Source organism: Chamaea fasciata, unplaced genomic scaffold, assembly GCF_029207755.1.
Source record: "Chamaea fasciata isolate MVZ Bird 193981 ecotype frontalis unplaced genomic scaffold, bChaFas1.0.hap1 SCAF_6, whole genome shotgun sequence".
Taxonomy (NCBI): Eukaryota; Metazoa; Chordata; class Aves; order Passeriformes; family Sylviidae; genus Chamaea; species Chamaea fasciata.
The window spans coordinates 29,491,498-29,514,605 of record NW_027094091.1 but is presented as its reverse complement, the minus strand read 5'-3'; the positions used below and the strand labels follow the sequence as shown (position 1 = coordinate 29,514,605).

Below are 23,108 nucleotides of genomic sequence, written 5' to 3'. Positions count from 1 at the left end.
ATGGGTATTTCTCTTATCAGTTAAATTGGTTTAGGTTCCTGCATGCTGAAGAAAAAGCATGCAGCAAGCTTGTTTAATGTTTTCATTAGCTCCACTACTGATCAGATCATTGACTTCCTTGGGAAGCTGCCATTTTTACATTAGCACTTAGAGCTGTCACTATTCGAAACAGTGCTGTACACATCTGCTCTAAGGTCTGAATTTCTGGAGCACAGGGTTACCTCAGACCTTCAGAAGATGAAAGTTTCAGGAATTCCAGTCAAATGCAGGCTGAGACAGAGGGAAGTGTGCGACCAAGGAACCAGTTCCTGCTTTGCTTCCTTGTATCTTCAGAATAAGCTGGTTTTCACTTGCCTTGTAAATGAAATGGCTTGCATTAAATTGGTTTTGGTCATTTCACTACTAAGGAGTAGATTTGTATTAAAAGTTCTAGCCCACACAAAGTTGGTGCTTGAGAATAAGAAAAAAAAATTGCCAAAACGTCCAACAATGTTGTTATCAAGTTCTTACCTTCTCCTCCAGCAAGTTCTTTCCTTGTGGCTTATTTATCCAGGTATAGTTCTGTGTAAATGAAAATATCTTTTCTTTTCTCCTAAGTAAATTAATACAATGAAGTTGAACTTGTTATTAACCTAAGAAGAAATTCTGCTGTAAAACTGAACATTATTCTAATGTTTGCTTTTTTTGCTTTTTTTCTTCCCTCTGTAAATGTTAATATATAAATAAATGCAAGTTTTACTTTAGCAACCATAATTTGCTACATAATTTACTAAATATAACACCAGACATCTACTGAGGAATGAATAATAAGTAAGCTACATATTGTAAGGTTGTAAGAATGCAACAACATAAGGAAAATCCAGCATACCCAACTGCTTATAAGTCTCTGGAGATACTAAATATATATTAAGGTGCTAGAGGGTATTAATCTTCACCAGGAGAGAAAATCTTGTGTTTACACATATATGAAAATGAGCACCCACACATTTATGGTTTCATAATGTTCAGAAATTTAATTATTCTTGCAAAATAAACAACTGCTATTGGCTAACTTTGTTACAAGGCTTTTTTAGTTTGCTTTTGTGTTGTTGTTGTTTTAAACATGTACAGTACTTCTAATGTTAAAATTGCACGTTCCACACAGCGGGTTGACCTCATGCGAGAGTCTGAGAGAAAGACCATATGCAAAGAAAAGCCCAATGAGCACCTGTTTCTAAATATGCACACACCCTATGCATGTTCAGACTTAAACTTTTATGCTTCACTGTAGTTTCATTAACTCACAACTGACTGCTGCTGGACAGAATGAACTCTGTTGTGACACATAAAAGAAACAGTGAGAGAGAAGCTACATTTAAACATTAATAAAATGAATGGCTATAATGTCAAATAACATACAGGTCAGTCCACATCCAGAAGTCTTTCCTATCACTTCAGTTCAACTCTGGTAGTTACTGCTGTTTCTCCTTGTAGGTTCTGGGCTATACAAACATAGTTTCCCACATCTATGTCTTCAAAATCCTCCACAAGAAGAACACTCTTTGAGATTCTTGTAGTATGTCCAATTCCTCTGTTTATCAATCTCCAGAAGTTTTGAATAATCACAGGCCTCCCAGACTGTTAAAAAACAAAACAAAACAAAACCAAACCAGCCACATAAAAAAGGTGATTCCACCAAGTGTATTTAGTGACAGCACCCCATTGCCCTCCAGCAAGAGGTTGGAGAGTAGGAGCCTGTATCCAAAAGTCAGCCCTAAGACAGGGAACTGAAGGTGTCTGGCAGTGGCAGCAACATTCCTGCATTAAATATTGATGTACCAATAAGCTGTGCCAAATAAGGATAATACAATGGCTGTTCCACTCCCAGCACAGGTACTGGGCTTGCCAAGGCTCTGCCTGGAGCCTGTGCATGAGCTCAGCTTTAGGCCACTCACTAAGGCTGCATTTGGGTACCTGATCAAATAGGTGAGGTGTCCTGGGGAAGGTGTCAGGACAGATGTGTGAGCTCTTTTTCAGGCTTCAAGCATGTCTCAAAAAGAAGGCAGCAGTGGCATGAGGTAGCTGACTGAGCTCTCATTCTCTTAGCACAGTGAATAGCTGTAAGTCAGGTGCTGAAAACTAATTCCTCCTCTAGTTTTAGAAAATGCTACATTAGTTAACATACAAACAGTAACAATTCTCAAATACTTCTGAATCCTCAAATACTCAAATCCTCACATTCTGCTTTCCAAAATGTATATGTAACTTCAAAGCCAAAAATACAACCCCCCAATGTTTATATAAAAAATGCTTTTTTTGGGTTTTTGTTTGTTTGGGGTTTTTGTTTGTTTTGGGGTTTTGTTGTTTGCTTTTGTTGTTTGGGGGGGGGGCTTTGTTATTAAATAAAAGGCCTTTTTTTGTTTATTTTTAATTCTATAAGGGAGTTCTCTAACGGACTGGTTACCAGGTCACACTGCTTGGCACCTCAGGTCACAAAATACTGGACAAGAGAAACTGGCCCAATGATAGACTAAGGCAGGCTCTTTCATTCCAAAATCCAGCAGCTGTTAGGCAGTAGCTTTAAGCACACTGGCTTCTGCTATACTAATAACTGGGATAAAAATGCAAGAGAGGTTTCTGCATGGAAACAATCTTCCCTTGCTTCATGGCACGGATGGATTAAACATTTAACAATATGAATATTACAAGGCTTAAGGTACGTGTAGCAATAGGATAAGTTACACACTTCTGCAAAGTCAAAACTACAATCTCACACTTGCAAAATGACCAGTACAAAGGCAGCTCCCAGTCTTCCTGAAACTTAGGGATGAGTCACAGTGCAGTCAGGGAATGCCTAAGAAGTGGCAGGCATTACCAGCTTTAGGAAAAAAAAATATAAAAATTCTTGGCAGTTGTAATAGAAATTCTTAAACCTTTAAAAGTAATTAAGCCACTTAGCAAAGCACTACCTCCTGTTGCAAACCTGAAAATTAAGTGCTACCTACAATCAAGTAATACTGCACATTTAATTCAAGTTTAAGTTACTTCTTAAATATAGCAAGTGGAACTTCCTTGACCCTTGAAGGCAGAGGCTCTGCAAGGTGGACCCTGTTTGCCTGGGTGGGCTCTTGCTATCCATTTTTCCTCAAACTAACTGCCTTCTGCTTTGAAGGCTGTTGCATGGGATCAGATTATGGGTGGATCTGTGCATTCACAGCAGGTGAATGAGCAAATGCAATTGTCAGGGAGTGGCAAAGGGAAAACAAGAAAAAAACCCAACAACTGAGTGGGAAAAAAGCAGAGGGAGAGGTTAGTGACTAGAGAGATAAAATGAGGGTCTCCACAATGCACCATACCTAGGGACAAGCAGGGATTAATGTGCTGCTTCTGCTCAGGAATGGGGCAGTAGGTGAGAACCCAGCTGCTGCATGGTGTGGGCTGGGACAAAACTATCACTGAGCTCCCAGAACTGAAAGCAGCAGCATGAATGGAAACATCCAGTGAATCTTGGAACAGCATCACTCCTTTTTCTTGCATAAAAGGTCTATATGACCAGCAACACTGATGGTCCTGTCTCTTCTCCTTCCACCCCACCTTTTTTCTTTGCGGAATGTGAATACTCTCAGTAAATGTTAAGTCTCCAAAAGCATACAGTGCTTCTACCCTGACATTTACTTGATCCTTCTGTTGGGGCAGAAACCCAAACACAACTCTCCCCTCCCTATCCGCAGGCACAGCTGGAGCTGAGAGAGTTTACCTGAGTGGATAAAAACATCAGCCCTTTCCAGGGCAGATGCAGGCCACAGGCCAAAGCCTCTCTCAGCCCCGTAGATGAGTGCAGTGAGAGGGTGTAGTCCTCTGCTGATAGTGCACATGCCCTGCACTGCAGCTCTAGTATCCATAGCAAACAAGGGAGATAACCTGCATGCTTTAGCTGTTTATATTCAATCACCACTAGAGAGGAGTAAACAGGCATGTGCCAGCATGCATCAGGTGCTGAAAAACCCCTGGGAGCAGCTGGGCCAGTATCAGCCAATGAGATACAGAGTTTTGGAAGGCCAAGCTGGGTCTAAAATGAGGCTGATTAAGAAATGAGCTCCTGCTGTAACAGGTGAGGGTGGTTGGAGGGAAAAGAGAAGGGAACCTTTGGTGATGCTAGTCAGATACATCTTATTTTGTGCAAGAAAAGAGATCACAGATTCACACTGTGTTTCCTGTAGATTCTTTCAGATGAGGCTGGGCAGAAGCAGATTCTGCTTCTGGATATAGGCAAGCTTAAAAATTCTGTGCTGAGATAATTCATGCACTCAAGCCATGGAGAAAGAAGGGATATCAAATGCAGAGCCATCAGTGGGCCTTGTGGCTTGCCCTAGGACAGCCTCCTGGTGCTGTTTGGCTTTGACTCTGTCTGAGGCTTTCTTTGGAAATGCTGCCAGAGGCCAAGTATCTCTGGAATGGAAATCTGAGGGAGGAGTGAGCTTTGCTGAATTTGATTTTTACTAACAGGGCTCTCCAGCTTCATCTCTGTGCCACTTCTCAGGGAGATTCTCAGGGAAAGACAGGCTGAAGTTGAAAGGGGATATGCTGCCTCCTCCTGCTAGCATGCCTGAACTGGCAAGAGCATTCAAAATGCTGCCTTTGTGAAGAACAAACCATTTCAGGCAGGGCATGCACCTCTTACCTCTTGCCCTGGATACTGCCACCTGAAGCTCACATCCACATCGGGCTCCCCGAGGACTGTGCAAGCCACATGAACTCGGTCACTACTGGATGACACCGCAATTGAGGTCGAGGGCGGGCCCCTGGGAACTGAGACAAAGACAGTGTTTAGAAACAGAAAACTACCTGCTAAAGGTAAATACACTGATAAAATTGAGAGTCAATTCTTGACTCAGTTCGCTTAATGCAACAGATGTTTTACACCTGCAACTTTCCCCTCTAAACTGGGAAACACTGGAATTTAAACCTGAAAAGTGTTTTATCACATATACTTTTGATCAAGATTTCAAAACTCTCATTACATTACTTATTTTACTTTCTAAAAATTATTTCCTTAATGTCAGCAGAAGAGTCAATTTAAACACAGAGAAAACTGCACTTTACCTTCCACATAGAGTAGGTGATATTTGATGGAAATCTGAGGTGCTCCCTGTGACTCTGCTTTGCAGTAGACAATACCTTTATGAGCAGAAGTAGGGTGCTGGAAGACAAAACCCTTCTTTGCATCATAAATAACATCAGTCCCATCTGTTTCAATTTCTTCTGCTGGAAATTCCCTGTGAAGAGTCACTTTCGCTGAAGGAGTAGTAACACGGCATGGGATGACTGCAGGTTTATCTGGGTTCAGGTAGACTATCTCAAAATAACTGGGAGTAGGTACAAAAAGTTCCTCTTTGTCTGTACAGAAGAGTTGACATAATTATTACGGACATAATATTACAGAAATATTTACATCTTGGTTTAACAGAAAGAAAAGTACTGTTGACAAGAGAAAACAGCTGTGAGCAACATTTTAAACAAAAAGCTTTGGCTTAATTTTAATATGGACACACAAAAGAAAAAAGAACATTGCTTGCATTAAAAAACATTAAATTGAAAATAAAACCGATTTTTTTTTAATCTTAAGAAAATCTTTGGAATGTCTTTTAGTAAGTTTCCAAATACTTATCTGGATCCCATCACCACTGGTAAGATAAGGACTACTAGAAAAAAAGATACTTTTTGAAGCTACAGACTTTTTGTACCTATGCTTTTAGGCAAAATGTTTGATTTACTGTCCTAAGTAGGTGAAATATTTAGTGCCCTCAGAATCACAGTAAAGGAGTATTTCCATAATTGGCACGGATAATGGAAATTTAAATCTGAAATTTCCCCTTTCTAGCATGAGCATTTACATAATAATTTGACTGAAAAGTTTATTTCAGCCTTCCTAAGGAATGTATCCTAAAAACATTAGGCACTTCGTCTCACGGTCAAATTTAACTCCAAAATGTATTGCAAACAATTCTGTCTTAACATTTTGTACTAAAACATTCTCCAGCCACTAATACGTTAGCTCTCATGAGGCATCAAAGGTTGTTTTACTATTCAGAAGAAAAAAGGAACCATTTGATTTCAGCTCTGTTGTGCCAAGCAGCAGTAAACTGTGCACAGGCTCTGGGGGACATCACATGCATGTGAAGAGTGTTTTGCCTCTCCAAGTGCTACAATGACTCCTCAAAGAAATTGTGGCTTTACCAAGGTCAGCAAGGTCAAGTTTTTTAAGGCAGTGCAAGTAACTGGAATAAAGTGGCAGTGGGGGAGAGTCCATGGGGTCATATGAATGCCATGACAAAATCAATCTTCTGCATAGATTTGTTTTCTTTATCGAGACACATTTTCAGGGATTAAAACATTTTTTATTCCTTTTGCAGAAGATCCTCAGAAAGTGTGTTACTATTTTCTAAGGTATGTGCTTTTCATTTTTTCATTGTATTATCAGTTACTTCGGGTATTTTGCATAATCTGTAGGGAAAATGAGACTCAAAAAAATCACACTAAGCAAGTAATTTTCTGCCCACCAGCACAGTTTTCCTTAACATCCACTAAAAATTGATGAAAACTGTGGCACAAAAATCTGGACAGTGAAATCACTGATGCAACTTTATTCTGTTTTACCAGCATATATATTTCCATTATTAATCCCCCAGTGAGTTAATTACCTGTGAAAAAGATGTATGTTGACCCTGTTTTAGTATCATCCTTCCTGCATTTGTTACCAGTGCACAGCTGAAGCCAGCAGCTGTATTCACCTGTGTCTGCTGCAGTGGAGTTTGCAAGGATCAGCTGACTATACCTGTCAAGCTGCTTTATGCTGTGGAAAAATAAAAACAAAACGCAAAAACAAGCACAGATGTATTTCCTTGTGTATTTCTGTCAGCCCATTTCCACTTCTGAATTTTTTATTCCTTCTCTGCAACTCACCCACTTCACTTTCAGAGCTCTGTTGCAACGTCCCCCTTTTGCTCCAGCAAAGACTGTTTACATGGGCAGTTTTACTGATTTTAACTACACATAAGAGCTTGCAAGCTTTTGTCTTGTACACCTCATTTTTGAATTCCTTCAAGTCTCCATTTTGAAACTGGGCTGTGACTGGTTTAGGCCATGTGTTCATCTATGTTTTGTCCTAATTTGTCCATGTATAGCCCTTCCCTTCACTCTACAAATCAAGCCACATGCATCTCAGTCCTTTTTAAATACTGTAGCACTGCTTCAACAGTATCTAACAAAGATAATTCACAAGTAGCAGGTACTTTACTGAGAGTTTGTTTAATAATTTCTGCCTGCTTTCAGTGTGAATGCTTTACCAACCCTTAACAGACTGGTCCAAGTTTCCACTTGCAAAGAGCTGCTACCTCAGCTTGGATTTATCCCGCAAGTTCAGTCATTTTGCGTCACCTACTGCCGTGGTCTAAGTCACGTCACTGGAGTCTCCTCCACATTCCTTGGCTATTTTAGAGCATGACCCTGAGAACCACTGGAGGTGTGCTGGCAGTACCATCACATAACTACACAAAATTCAGCCTGATTATTTCAGAGTTGATTTGCCTTTTTTTTTTTTTATTTCTCTTCTTTTCAATTTCCCAGGCACATCTCTCAGTGGATTGACACTTGTAAATGTGCAAATATTTATAAATGTGTAGACATACACAAAGATCCTGACAATTTTTGTAAGGGGCAAAATTCCTATCTTTTGAAATACAGCAGCTACAGTCTCATCTTGTTCTTTTCTTAATGTATTTTAAGGTTTACTTTCCTGGCTCTTTCTGGCAGACAGATGGTGGTGTGGTTTGCAGTCTGCTGGGTTGACTTTTGATGGATTGCAAAAGCAATGGCCCAAGAGCACCAGTTCTCAGGGAGCCCTGTCAGCACAGCCATGTGGCAGTACTGATGCATTCTGCTGCTGCTCCAGTCCTTAAAAATGTCCTTTTCAACCTGCTGCCTTTCAGGGTAGTGGATCTAGGTCATCAAGGGTTCCCTGTTTCCTTCGGAAGACACTGAGTTAGAAGGTAATTTCTTTTCTAACCAAGTCAGGAATGATTCTCTGAGTTTAGGTATTTGATAATGAACTTCTTTTTACTGCTTTAAAAGGGGTTTGGACAAACACATAGCTTGCATGAAGTCTGAACAGCTCTCATACTCATTCAACTCTGGGGTTTTGGAATATTTCTTACCCTCCTAATTCTTACTAATGAGGCAGTTATTCTGTAAGGCAGATACCCGACTGAAACATTTATTTCTGGGATTAGCATCTTTGAAGAAATTTTTATCCTCTAAAACACCTCCTGAGGAGTAACAGCAGTACTACAAACATGCCTGAGTGTACTGCATTATCTAAATGCTCTGTTTTGCTTAACTCTCCATTGCAGGCAGAGTAACTGTTTAAACAGAGGCCACCACTTCAGCTGCAGGTGCTGCCCCCAGGTTCTGACTCCCCAGCTGTTCTGCTGGCAGTTTGCACAACTACCAGCAATCACAAGCAGCAGTTCATGTAACCCAACACTCAGCCTTCAGTCAGGCCAGCAGCTTAGCGGTTAAAAACACATCAAATACACACCTCAAACAGAGATAATTGAGAATTGCCTTTTCCAGTAAGCCCGCAGGCACCATTAGTACATGGATCCACCACAGGGCAGTTTTGAGGCCTGCCTCAATGAACAGGCAAATCACATTTCCTATCCACTAATGCACTTGTCCTACACAACCTTGGTTGATTCCATTTTTTAGAATCATGTAATATGGTGCAGTAGCTTTTCCATTTTTAATATGTACACTACGTTACATTATAAACTATCTTCAGTTTTTGGATAACATTTGAGAGATTCCTATCTGTGCAAGAGAACATGCTGTGTATATATCCAAAAGGAAAAAGAGATAAATCCAAAGCACGTCCTAATCTGTATTATTACTATTTAGTTTCACAGTTCACATTTCTCAGGCTATATGACTACCTCAGAAAAAAGTGTTTTCCAAGGATCAAGTATTCAGTGTCAACAATACAGAGAAATAATTATGCCAGAACACTTTTTGTCTCTAATCATTAATGCAGACTCTGAGCTATAGCTTGAAATCCCAACAGATAGCAAAATAAGGTCAGAGTTAATTAATTATTGTACAGCGTGTTCTTCTTAACTGAGAACAAGCTATCCAGTGATCAGTGGAAATAACCTAGCAAGGTAGTCATCCACAAACATACAATAACAAAACCTGGCATCTGAGAGTGCAAGTGTTGAAACTTGAGACATGACCATATTAAGCAGACAAAAGAGGTCCTATAAAATAAAGTATGAATGGCAAATCCTGCAGCTGACCAATATTTCCAGGGTAACTTATTACTTTGTTGGTATTTCATTAGTATTTTACCTGCTGGGAAATCTGACCCAGAAGCCAAAACTCTGCTGTATTGTAGATGTCACAAAGCAAAAATTTTGTATATACAAACATTACGAGACTGTTTAAAGAAACTAGAAAAGTGGCCCAAAATCTTATTCCATACATTCATCTTATAAAACTTTAAATAAGGTTCAGAAGATTTTTGCCAGAAAACTATGCCACATTTAGAAGCTAAAATATATATGTATATAAAAAAATATATATAAAGACAGCATACATAGCAGCACTCAAAGAACATCTTCCAAATTCCTCTCAAGCAGCTGCATTCATACTGACAAAAGAGCTTATCTCAAATATATGCTCACTAGGACAGGAACATAACATCTCGCTGTTTTACACAAGGAAAAATCCTTAGCTTTCAAACATCAAAGCACAAGCAGCAAAATCAAATTCAGTTATACACATGAGCATAACTGACACCCCACTAAGCCTGTGAGAGTCTGCATTCAATGAAAGCAGTCTAATTCCAGTCTAATTTTGCCCCCTACCACACCCAGTTTCCTCAATATTTGTGAGAGTGCTCCTGTCCAGACACCCTCCTCTCACAGGAATGTACATGTGATGCATGTCCAGCTGTTTGTCCCAGCCTCGTCCATTACAGCAGCTCCATTTCATGAGTTTACTCATCAGATGAAGTTAAGTGCAGCTGGTCTTCAGCAGGGGACAGACCCATGCTCCAGTCAGGCAGCACAGCGACTGTGTGAAGCAGAGCAGCTTTCTTCTATAAAGCTTTAGTTAAGGGAAAACATGCCTGCCCTTATTTTTATTTTCACCCCCCTCATATGTTGTAGATCCAGTTTCTGGGTGAGCCTCCAGTCATTAATTTATTATTCACAGTCTTACAAAACAGCATTCCAGCCCTTCTGTACTGGAAGTGCAAGAGCAACCTCTGACCAGCGGTTAACACCACCAATGTTTTTGGCCAGTTCAGCCAGCACACAAAATTTTCAGACAAGAAGCACTGATGTGCTGCACAAAGCAAGAGAGCATCACAGATAATGGTCTAGTTCTGAAGCAGCTTGTGTGTTGTCCTTAAGCTGTGAATCATGTTTGCATGATTTGAGCTTTCTCCCCAGAGTTGTATTTCATGCTACAATCCCTAATTGTAGATTACTACTGTTGTGTACTCCAGTTGGAGCAGTGGAAAGGCAGAGCTTCTGCTCCATCTCAGCAAGAGGCAGCCAGAGAGTCCTCCTCCTCCTTTCACTCAGCATCTCTCACTCCCTCAGATATGATACTTTTAGCACACGTAACAGCTCCAGACCTACTAAAAACTGAGACTCTTTAGTACAGCAAGCAAAATATTTTATTTACGAAGTTGTAGAGTATGGCTTCCAGGACAAATTCAATTAAAGCATAGCCACTAATAGTACAGAAATGGCTTTTCTAATTAAAATCTTCCTCCTTAGAAAAGGCGTATTGTCTCCCAGGTTGCTGTATTCTCCTTATCACACAGGTGAGTTAAAAATGAGGTTAAGCATAGCATGGAGGCAAAACATCTGGTTTTTATCCCTATTTCTTTTTGCAACCACCCAAAGAAAATGCATGACATTGATGCTAAATTTAATTAGCTGCATGCCAAAATGCTGGAGTAGTTGAATTTGCACATTCCTTCTATATTTAAGGGAAAAGTAAGAATTGGATGCCTGAGCATCTGTTGCTATGGGGACATTAAAATGAAAGAAGAATTGTAGTCATTAGTCCTCAGCAACTGCAGGGATCTCATCACCAGTGCATCTCCTCCTTTACACTTTTCCTCTGGCACACCAACCCCCTCATTCTTCATTTTCCATTACCTCCTCTTGGCCCCATCACATTCCCCTGCTGCTGCCATCAATTCTGGTTTGCAACAGTGCCCCAACTCCAGCAAGACCCACATGGAAATCTAAGGTAAAAAAGGCCCAGCCCAGTTAATTAGCTTGGGTTTTGCCCCACACCTCATTAACTGGTAATGAAGGGATTATCTTACTCTTGGTCTTTAAGTACTCAAAAAATGTTAGAAGATACTGGACATATTTCTACGTAGATGATCAAACAATTTCTGCTTTAGGTTATTATTTACTAATAATTTTTCTGAATCTCCCCCCTCTGTCCTAGATTCATCATTAAAAAAATGGAGGTAATGTATCAATAATTTTTTTTAATTGCTTATTGAAGTTGGTGCTTGGTGGATGGTCTTGCATATGCCATGAGAAAGATCTAAGCTCCTCTTAAAAGATCATAGACAGCTTTGCTGACCTTTTCTGGTGATAGCTCACTTAAAAACACTGCCAACTGAGCTAAGTAATAGGGTACCTTTACGGTATGTCCAGTTAAACTCCATCAAACCTTTCTGAAACCACAGAATACAAATTTCAAATTACACATTCTATAGAGCAGACTTTGTTTCACAGGCACTACATTTGTTCCTTTAGCACTACAGCAAGGACCTTGAGATAATTACCAAAACCATGCTAAAAATGTGATGAAAATGTAACTGCACAGGATTCTATGGTCAATGTCTGTGTAAATTACTCCTATTCAGTGACTCCAAAATCTGCTTCTAATCTATATTTTCAATTTCTCTAGTTAATTTTAGGATCTTCTGCTTGCATTCAAAACTGCTGATTTAGTCAAACATAGCCTTACTGCTTTAACAACTTATTTCAAAAGCAATGACCATTATATTTCAATACAGATCCTTAAGTATATGCCTTACATAGTTCTAAAAGAAAATACATACTTAGGCAAGTTACATCCACCCAGTCAAAATGTTTTATAGCACTGATTTTGTGTGGCGTAACTAACTTTTGCTGTGTGGTTAAATTACTACGGTTAACTTGACTGAGTACAGAAATATAAATTGTTGAGGCAACAGGATCCCAAACTACTTCAAACTGAAAAACAGAAAACTACACAATCATGACATACGTATCTTTATTCTGTTCTCCCAAACTATCTCAATTTCTTGTATTTTGTCCCACATGCATCAACAGAGAACACTTAATTTTGCATGAGAGGAATAGACAGTCAAACAGCCAATTAAGAAGCATTCAGATTCCTTTCCAAAAACCTGGATACTTGTCCTGCCTTCTTCAGTGCCAGAGTCTGATACCCAGAGAGCATGGCCTGGAGGTCTACAGACCAAACAATGCCAGCAACTCATTTGCAACTGCACAAAACATTAAGATAGACTTGAGAATGACAACCACCACCACCTACACAACACTGCCTCTTGATTTGCACATGCAACTCTGGCTCGCTGGGAGGCCAGGTCTGTACTGCAGCTAATAAACGCCACCTGCTGAAAGAAACCTGGATAGAACAGGATTCCTTGTAAAAGAAGCAGCAGTAGCGGTTTAAAGCAGCAAGAAGATCTTTTGACAGATCTTGCTGTGATAAGCCCATAGCAGGAACCAGCTTGCTGCTGTAACTCACTGTGGCAGAGGCCTTGCACTCAGTCAGGGCAGCTCTTGAGCACCTCAGCCAGCAGGGGACAAGCAAATAACTGCACAGAGAACTGGCTCATGAATTACAGGAGGATGTGCCAGAAATCACAGCATGTAACTGCCATTCATCAACACTCCTCCTGGGAAAGAGAAGGGGAAAGAAGACGAATATATCTGAAAAACTGATTACCTGGGAGTGATTTTAAGGTAACATCACACCTGTAAATAAGTGAATAGATCACTGAGATTGAGATAACCTGAGTAACTTAGCAAGAGCATACATACTTGCATTTAATTTAGGAACAACAGGAAAAGAGCAGCTCATATCTTGACCTTTGTGCCCCCCAATCCAGGAAAACTAACAATCCAAGAAAAGCTCCTAGCAGTTCTGTCTTTGGGTATCGCTCACAGTGCTTCACTGTCTCTATGAAACGGCCAGTGAAAACAAACACTTTTCAGAGCAATAAAATACCTGTGGAAGACATCTTTAAGCTCTTTATATGCCCCTCCTCTTTCTAATACACAACTAAATTGTTACATTTAATCTACATTTAGCTACGTGTACTATCCTCAAAAACCAGGGGGGCAATGTATGGAGAGACTCAGAAAAGATGCTCAGAGCCAAGAGGACACTCAGATGGTGAGGCAGTCAGCTCCTCTTCCTGCTCTAACAAATCTTTATATGCTTTTCATTAAAATGTCACGAGATAAAAGAAAGCTTTCCTCAATTTAAAGTGACAATTGTCAGCATTAAACTCTGCTGCAACACAAGCCCTGCAATTTTGTTTTGCACGCAAAGGCAACTCTGACTGAACCACTACTCTCACTTGCTCCTTAGCATGAAGACTGATGTATTTTTTGCTAGTTAAGAGATGTGGGTTTGAGTCTCTTCAGGAAATTAACCTTTCTACCTCATGTGGTAGCCACATTAGCAACCAGTACAGCCCAACACGAGCAGATCTCTGCAGAGTAACAGAGTTGGGAGTGAGCACCTGACATCCACACTCACACATTTTGAGAGTTTTACTTTGCACCAACCCTAACATGGTTCCCTGTTTGCGGCTGGAGCACAATAGTGAACATCATCTTCATTTTAGATTCATCTGAAGGAAATACAGTTCCCATGCTGTAAGACTATCCCACAATGCACATCCCAAGGTAGTAAATGGTGATGACTGAAACACTGTGATTGTAAAAATGTAAATAAACAAACAAAAACACCAGTGATGTTGAACACAGTAAGGGAAAAAACAGTTCTGGATTTTTCCTGCAAGAAATGAAAAAACAGCTTACCTGAGTCTGGAGTCTTTAAAGGTGTCTAAATAAGAAGGATAGTTCCAAGTAACATTATTCCCCTTACATCGCAGTTCTATGCTTTGTCCTGCAGCCAGGCTTAAGGTGGCAGCTAGTTTCTGGAAATTACCTTTATCCATCACCTGTGTCAGGATGGACTGGGACTTCAGAGAGGAGTCCACAGACTCTCTCTCCTTTGTTTTGGGGGCCTTGGGTTTTACTTTCTTGTTAACAGGCCTAATTTTGTTTTCTCCAGGTTCTTTGGGACGCTTACTCTTTGTAGGCTGTCCAATAACTGGTGAAATAAAAGAAAGAAGGCAATGTTACTGGTTAGAAAAAGTTCATATCGTCTTTTTTTAAAAATATCGTCCTTATTATCCCAGAGAATAACTGAAATTTTGCTCTTCCTAGAAAAGATGCATAAAACTTAGTAAGACATAAATTCCTTAAGTTTTTGAAGTTTGCCATGACCCATTTTCCCGGGGAAAAAGTAAAAAAGAAAGAGCTTTCAAGAACATGTGGAAAATCTATACTTACATAAACAGAGAAATATGCAAGGTATGAAAACTTTACAAATAGTAAGGGAAAGAAATACAGCACTCATATCTTCAGTCCCTTTTGTCATTTCCACCTCCTGGCATTTCCATGCAGCACCCAATGCTACACAAGCTCTCCACGTTCATGTCACGTCCTCACGACCTCTTCACACACCACGCTTCCATAAGGGACACGTGAAGAACTCACAGGTGTAGAACTGATACACATAAATACTGATAGTGAAGCAGTTTTATTTGTTTACAGTAATTACTGAAATGCAAGTGATACTTCAGTCACTTGGAGGTGACTTACTTAAGTTGACACTTCTCTGTAAGGGCCATTTATTTTGACAATCAAAAAGAAAGAGAAATAAAAAGTAAGGTGTCTCAAATATTTAAAAATAAAAACAAACAAAAAAGTCCAACTTTGACATCAGGAAGCACAGTATTTTTGTGAGACAAGCCTAACAACTATTTTTGCCAGACACCAGAAATGCCACTAACTGTGCCTGACAGCTAATTCTTGTTTTCCACATGAAAACACTGAGGTATTTCATTGTACAAATCAATCAACAAGCTCCCTCTGGAATGAAAAACTCAGCATACTCAGATACTCAGCATAATTAAAACTGGTACTGGCTGCCAGTATGAACAGCAGGACTTCCAGATTCCTGCCACTGATAGTTCCTGTGACACTCCTCAAACCCCAGCTGGACACCTTACACTGTGTCAGCTTTGACTTCTCCAAGTCCAGGCTGATGGACAACAGATTGCTTTCAAACAGCATAGTGCCTTGTAAGCACAAATTTAAAAACCAGGAAGTTCTAGAATGTTTTTCCTTGCATTACATTAGAAAGGCTGCAGTGGATCAGGCCAAAATTATTTGCACTGACACCACCTAGGGCCAGATGCCAATTAGGGAACAGGGCAACCATCTCTGCTCCTGTGATACTGCTCTCCTAAGCTTCCAAGAACCTTTAGCTTACGGGGTCTGTGAACCACAGTTGTCATCATTTTATTGTGCTTGGCTGTTTTTGGTTTTGTTTGGGTTTGGCGTTTTTTGTATGTTTTTTTTATTATATTGTCCTTGGATGTTTTCCTTCATTGATTTGTCTGGCCAGTTTTGAAAACTACACAAATTACACATAAATACTAGATGGCTTCTAGTTTTTGTATTAAATAAATAAATATCCATGTTTCTCCAACATTCTCTCCAACACATACACTTTTACAAAACCTGAGTGTTTTTGACTCATTTTCTTTCCAGACTGACAAGTCCTACTCTAACTGTTCCTGTAAAAAACACGCATCTTACAACAGTTCACCTACACCACATCTGGGTGATGGCAAAAACACAAAAGCAGACTGTACACCAGGTTCAAGTATGCTCAGATCCAGTTGTACATATTAATGGTGTCTTCTTTCCTGTCTAAACAGCTCATTACTTTTCAAGATAGCAATATTAGGAGTTGACTTTTTTTAAAAATAATCAACTGTAATTCCAAGATCACTTTCCTAAGGAGGAACTATTGGTTAAAAATTCATAAGTAGAAAACCAGCAAGGCATACATGAAGTTAAAACAGTTTGTGTTATATAGCATCTACCAACATGAAATTTTGAAGTCCTATTTTCCCTGCTAGTCTTTCAAAACTGAGAGATCATTCTACAACTCTTTACTGGCAGTTTTATTTTCTTTAAACAGATACTTAAACATGCTGAAAAGCATTTGCCTTACAAGATCCCTGTTAAATTAAACTGGATAAAAGACTTTCTATCCATATTGCAAAAAGACTAATTCCTACTCGTTATTTCCTATTAGTTACTGTTCCATGAGAGGTCTTCCCTTGTCTCACAGCATATTGGCTCCCGAGGAATCTTTTACAACACGCTTAATGAAAGTCTTTGGGAATCCAAATACATCAACCAATTAATCCAGGGCCACACACTTACAAAAAGTCCTCAGAGAACCTCAGCAGAACTGAAAAACAAAACTGCTCAAGGAAAAAAAAAAAAAAAAAAAAAAAAAAAAAGGCAGCCATGTCAAAGCCATACTGACTTTTCAGCAATTCATGAGTTCAGTTTACAGAATACAGACACCTGGCTTTGTGCTTCTACCTCCCCCAAATATTGTAAAATACCAGGACATTCCATTACCCTGGAAAGGTATACTGATATGATAGTGATAGTGATACGTACATAGTGATACGTACTGATATCACGATCAATTCAGTTGAAAAAAATTTCTTAGATCATCGAGTCCAACCTCTGACCAAACCCCACAGTGTCAATTAGGTGATGGCACTAAGTGCCATCCAGTCTTTCCTGAAACACCTTCAGGGATGGTGATCCCACCACTTCCACTGGCAGCTCATTCGGATGTCTGATCACACCTGCTCTGAAGAAATTCCTCCTGATGTCCAACCTGAACCACCCTTGGCCCAGCCTGAGGTTCTGTCCTCTCGTCCTGTCACCTGCTGCCTGGGAGAAGAGGCCAAACCGCACCTTGCTACCACTTTCAGGTGGTTGTAGAGAGTGATAAAGTCACCACTGAGCCTCCTTTTCTCCAGGATAACCAACCCCAGCTCCCTCAGCCGCTCCTCATAGGACTTACCCTCTAGACCCTTCACCAGTTCCATTGCCCTTCTCTGGAAAAAGACGGTAAGTTATGACAAGCTATGCACCTGGGTTAAGGCTTCACCAATTTTGGATTCAAGTGTCTTTTTCACCTCGGGTGCATATCATAAAATCATGGCACTTAAACAGTTTCTGTTGCTAATTTTCTCTCTCACTGATTCTTTCGGCATATTAATGAGAAGTCCTCTAATGATTCTCCCCATAGAGAAAAATTCTGTTTCAGCGTCTGCTCTTACAGTGCTTTGTAGGATACTGCACTCTTAAGTTTCTTCTATGCTTATCATGTCATCATTTTCCAGTAAAACCACTCTAAGCACCTCCATAGTGAACATGGGTGCACACAAAAAAAATTTTAAATTTTACTTTCTATAGATGCTCTTTCTTATCCCCCATTCCTACCAGCCATAAAAATTCTGCAGTCACGTTTCCCTGCCCCACCATGGTACACCAGAAGAAGAAGAAGGATTTATGGCTGGCTTTATCCTTTTATAAGCTGTTTCTCAAACTCTTTTTGTCTGCTTTATTCCGGTTTTTTATTTAACCCACATGCAAGTTAAGGAGCCTCCTTCGCTTATGTAATTCCCCCTTTCAAAATTAAACACAAAAGTGGTTTCTTTGTCTTTTATTATTCTTGAAAGAATATCAGAACTACAGTCTGGCTGTTCCACAGCAACATCTGAATCCAATAACCTGAGTACTGCTCCAGATCAAGTCAAGAATTGCTGCTCTTCTGTGGGGCTCTCTGAATAGCAGCTCTAAGCCATTATTTCTGGCATCTAAACAATTGCATTCTGCACCACACCTCTATGTGTGTGACCCAGCCCATGTGAGGGGAAGTTATTCTTCCTTTTGCTTTTCTATCCACTCCTTGCTGCCCCTCTGATTTTCCTTAACAGAGCAGAGCAGTCAATTACACATTGGGTGGTCAGTTACCAGGCTGGTTCTCCTCCACAGGGCTGGTATTTCAGTCCTGATGACTATTACCATCAAAACCCATCAGGAAACAGATTTAACACTTGTGTTTTCTTCAACACATACTGCCACTTCTCCCTTGGGTAAGCTATTCCATCTTAGTTCAATTCCATCATACTACTGTGCCCTACTGGAAGATTCCACTGACAGGCCTAATAAGCCTTTTGAATAAGCATTCCCATTTCAAATTGGCCAATCCAGTTCCTTGCTGAGCTTTCCACATTACTCTGTAGCAGCACTCAAGCTTTGGTTCAGCCATCTTTTTTCATTTTCTCCCCCCCATCAAATCCCACTGTAATTTGTTCAAACTACTCTTTGACATTTCCACTACTTTTTGCCAACCTCGATCCTGACACTATTTCAAAGTCACATGGATCCTGCAACCTCACCCCTAGGAAATGCTTCATCCTATACTGTGTGCTCTGCCACACCTGAGACCCTCTGCCTTTAAGAAACTGTTAAAGACTCTCCTATGAAAGCTTTTCAATTTTAAGTGCCAGGAGCCTGGTTTTGATTTTCTCAAGATGAAGTTTTTTCTCTCCACACAAGCTCCCTCTGTTCCATGTTTCTGCAGTTCAGCAAGCCTGAACACTTTCCTCGTACACCACACTCCCAGCTGATCAGTGAGAGCCTTGTCTGCATGACCTTGTATTTCCCTGCAGGTGACAGCAAGGGCATTTCAGGAAACACATCGGATAAGCTTTTATCTTCCTACACAGAAAATCTGGATCTCTGTTGCACCTCCCGGAAAGGTGACTTTCCACGCTAGTCGTGGCCATGCTCCTTCCCAACACTCTCTTGGTAAGTCTGCTCAGGTATCTACTGACACCACTTCTATATCTCACAATCCAGTCTTGTGTCCTAACTAAACTAAGTCCTTCTATGCCAGATAACCAAATTAACTGCTACAGTATCACCTAAGGTAAAGAGGACACTCAATCAAACCCCTCCAGGAACACAGAAACCCTCACCAAGAATCTTCCATTTCCTGACTCAATCTGCAAGACTTTCCCAAAAAAAAGGAAAGTCAGCTAGTCCATTTATGCAAGCACATGAATATGCCACGTTTGGGATATTTCAGTGTCTCACTAGAGGTATGCACTGAGCCCTCACTGTTTTAATAACATTGCACCGCCTAATGTTGCACTGCTTTAGCGCAACAGCACTTCTTATTACATATAAAAATATAATAAAGATTTGTGTGAGGCTACCAAAAAGTCTATCTATTAACCAGCGGGATTACTGTGTGAGGAAAGTCTTTGTGATTACAAGTAATGCAACAGAACAAGCTGGACACATCTCATCATTTGTGATACTTCAAACAAAAAGTTAATCATGCAAACACAGAGCCAATCTGGAGGGGCATAGTTCATTAGTACATAAACTAATATAAGATAAATTAGGAAGACTATTTTGAAATTAAAATTCCTACATTAGAACTTCTATATTTAGCTTTAGACAAGAAATTCTTATTAAATATGCCTGGTTACTTTCTCCCATTGCTTAGCTTCTAGATGGCAGAGTGGGAAGCACCTAGTCACATCTCAGTATAAACATGACAAACTGACAAAAACATAGACTTGGGAAATCTTTTGCCCAAGTTACAAGTCATTCTGTGTTTTTACTGTCTACTTCTCAAATAGAAAACACATTTCTTGATGTGGTATACCCACAGACCACATCTTTCTGCAGAAATCCTCCCCCAAACCACTCTGATCCACAGTTCGTCTGCATGTAGTTCTGAAAAAAAGTAGGCTGGAAAACACTTCTGGAAGTCCCTTCCCATCTCTGTTCAGCTGCTCTGAGCCTTGTCCAGTTGAGCTCTGACTTTCCCAAAGGCTGGAGACTCCACAGCCTCCTCTGACAAATTCTTTTTACACTTAACAGTTCTGAGGGTGGAGGATTTTTTATGTTCCGACAAGAATGTTTTCCCTTATGACCTCCTGAAGTACCTGCGGTAACTGCTGCGTTTCACCACCCACCTAAGAGTCTGCTCCTATTCCTCCCTTCAGTGGGCTACGCAGGCCTTGGGCGCCAAGCCCTCCCACGGTGAAAAAACAACGGAATTATTTTTTTGTTGTTTCTTCCGAGTAAGTATTAATAAGTTCTTCGCGTTTTGCAAGAGGGAAAGAGCCTCTCTTTTGCTAGTTAACGTCTGTGTAAATCAAGGATTAGTTATGAATGTCCCTTCCCAAAAACTTGCCTTTCCCCACCAGGACTTTCTCACAGCCTGAAGCTGAGTTATGAGTAAAGTTCGATGCTCTCAATCGAACAACGATGCACAAAGCCGAATTTTTTTTTTTTTGGCTGTTTTCTAAATCCGAGCACCACGTCCAGCGCTGTCCCACGTCCAGCACCGTCCCCTCCTCAGGCGCCACACGGACGCGGACTTGAACCCTTTAACCCAAAGAACACGGGCAGCAGGAGCGGCCCGGGCCGCCGCGAACGCCCCTCCCCAGAACCCAAACCCACGTTTCTCGCCGGAGGGCTTCGGCGACCAGCTGGCCGCACACGATGGGAGCAACCCGCCTTCCCTCCGCCTCTGCCCAGCGGGACGGGAGCCCCGCCGCCGCCCCCTCCCGTGACGGCTCCCGCTCCTGTCCCGGGGACGGGAGCGGGGAAAGGGCAGCCCGCGGCGCCTCGCAAAGCGGAGGGACCGGTCGGGGCGGCGGCTCACCGTGTGGCAGCGCTTCCTGCAGCAGCAGCAAGCTGAGGAGCACCCAGAGCCGCATGGCTGGAGCAGCAGCGGCGGGGCGGGCGCGGCGCGGGGCGGCCCGGGGCGCCTCGGCGGGGAGGGGCCGGGGCCGGGGCCGGGGCCGGGGCCGGGGCCGGGGCCGGGGCCGGGGCCGGGGCCGGGGCCGGGGCCGGGGCCGGGGCCGGGCCGCGCCCGCCGCCGCCCGCCCTTCCTCGCTGGAGATGCCGTGTGGGGAGCAGGGCTGCAGCCGTGGTACGTTCGGGGACAGCCGGGGGCGGCTGTTGTGGAGGCGGCTCGTGGGTGCCAGCTGCCCCCGCCGTGCGAGGCTCTGCACGGGTCCGGCTGTGTGTTGGCTGCCCTGGGGCCCGCAGCCGGGTGGGCAGAGCGGAGCAGCGAGAGCCGCACGGGCTGTGTCACAGGTGGCCCCAGGGCACTGAACACTGCTGGCCTAAGACAGCAAAAATACATTTTTGCGTCATGCTGGTGCACTCGTGTACCAGCCTGCCACACCGAAGAGGTTCCCAAGAGCTCAGGAAAGGCTCCCTCAGTGTGGAAAACGGAGGCGGTCTCTCTCTTGCCCATCCTGGGGCTCCGTGGGCCGTCACACAGTCTCCGTGGATGCCCGTGCGAAGCGCATTGAGACAGCGCACGTCTCTCTCTCTCTCTGCTGCCAGCAAGACGAAAGTGGTAAACTTGTTATTTGCCGCATGTATGTTTCTGCCCACAGTGACCTGTAAGAAGCCATTCCTTGAAATCTGAGTGTTTCTTTGGAGAAGAAAGGAGAGGAAAATCTGGCTGGAGGGGCCACAAAGGTAGAGGCAAGGCGAGGTGGGACTTGAACGGGGGAAAAGCAATGGCTGTCAGAGATCACAGGCAGACCCTGTATTGGACACAACCACAGTTCAGTGTGAATAAAAATAAATAAGAATTGTTTCCCTGACCACAGCTCCAAGGCCACGGCAGATGTGAGAGCAGAGTACTTACAGATTACTTAAAGGAAGCCTAGGCTTCATCTGCATCCACACAAAAAAAAGTTAGAAGGTCCATACACAGTGCTCCCTCACCCTCATAAATACAGGCACATGGAGAGTTTTGGAGACTTGCCTGCCTGACCCTGCTCTGAGATTTCACCCTGGGGAACCTGGTTAGCATAAAGAAGGCCCAGGAGTGGAGAAAGATGATGAAATTTCATTATCTCTTTCATTCTTTTATCACTGTATCCTAAACGTGTCATCCATTACCTGTAACAAATTATGAAAAAGAAATTTTTGTTGCTACAGGATATTTTAAAAGTGTTTCCCCCTTGAAACAATTAAGTATCAAGTATTATATCTGAAAAGGTTATCAATCTTTGTTTTAAGGTAAAGGAATCTCAGAGAGAGCTCAGAAAAGTTGTGTAGTATAAACCGCGAATTTGCAGTAGAAATATTCACAGCTCCTGCTTATGATGAAGAGTGAGCTTTTTTTCCCTTGTCATCTGCAAAACTATTGGTTGCAATCCTTATGTGCCTTCCTAGGTGAAATTTCCCTTTTGCTTTCACATACAGGGTAGGTCAATGATCTAATGGTGACTGAGCTTCAAGTATTAGTGTATTATGGAAACTATGGTAATAGCACATGGAAATAACACTCAGACTGCATTAGTTTTGAGATTGACATATTCATTTTTCCTATGCAAATATATACAATGAAGAAATAAAATTATTTTATGAATTTTATGTGTGCTACTTTACAATGGGTATGCACAAAAAATATTTTCATTTATAGTCATCAGAAAAATTAATTTAAACCTTCATGTGATGACCCCAGTCCTCCACATGAGTAAGCTGATAGATTAAATACATCTCTTTAAGTAATATTTTAAATGTGATGAGATGCTTGCAGAATGACTCATCCTCATTTAAATCAGGGGCCCTCTTCCACTGCTTCACAGGACCAAGATTTTCAAGATCAGTCTTAGTACATCATTATGTACAGTAAGGTGATTATTAATAATTTGAATACTATTATATAATTCCTTATAAGAATATACCTCAGAAAAAATACCATCATAGCTACTTTTAAATCTGTGAACAAGGATGACTACTCAAATGTCTTTGAAAACAGTGCCAGATGATAATCCTACCCTGGCAGTAGGG

General features: G+C 41.5%; 1 protein-coding gene across 1 annotated transcript; it reads right to left on the bottom strand.

Annotated features, from left to right (window-relative positions):
• Positions 1-820: 820 nt before the first annotated feature.
• PDGFRL (platelet derived growth factor receptor like) lies at positions 821-21,010 on the bottom strand. The gene is made up of 6 exons (XM_066185839.1): positions 20,953-21,010; positions 14,133-14,427; positions 6,681-6,832; positions 5,083-5,376; positions 4,661-4,788; positions 821-1,617 (listed from the first exon to the last, which is right to left on the bottom strand). The coding sequence occupies exons 1-6, from the start codon at positions 21,005-21,007 to the stop codon at positions 1,429-1,431; spliced, it is 1,113 nt and encodes a 370-aa protein (XP_066041936.1). The 5' UTR covers positions 21,008-21,010; the 3' UTR covers positions 821-1,428.
• Positions 21,011-23,108: the final 2,098 nt, after the last annotated feature.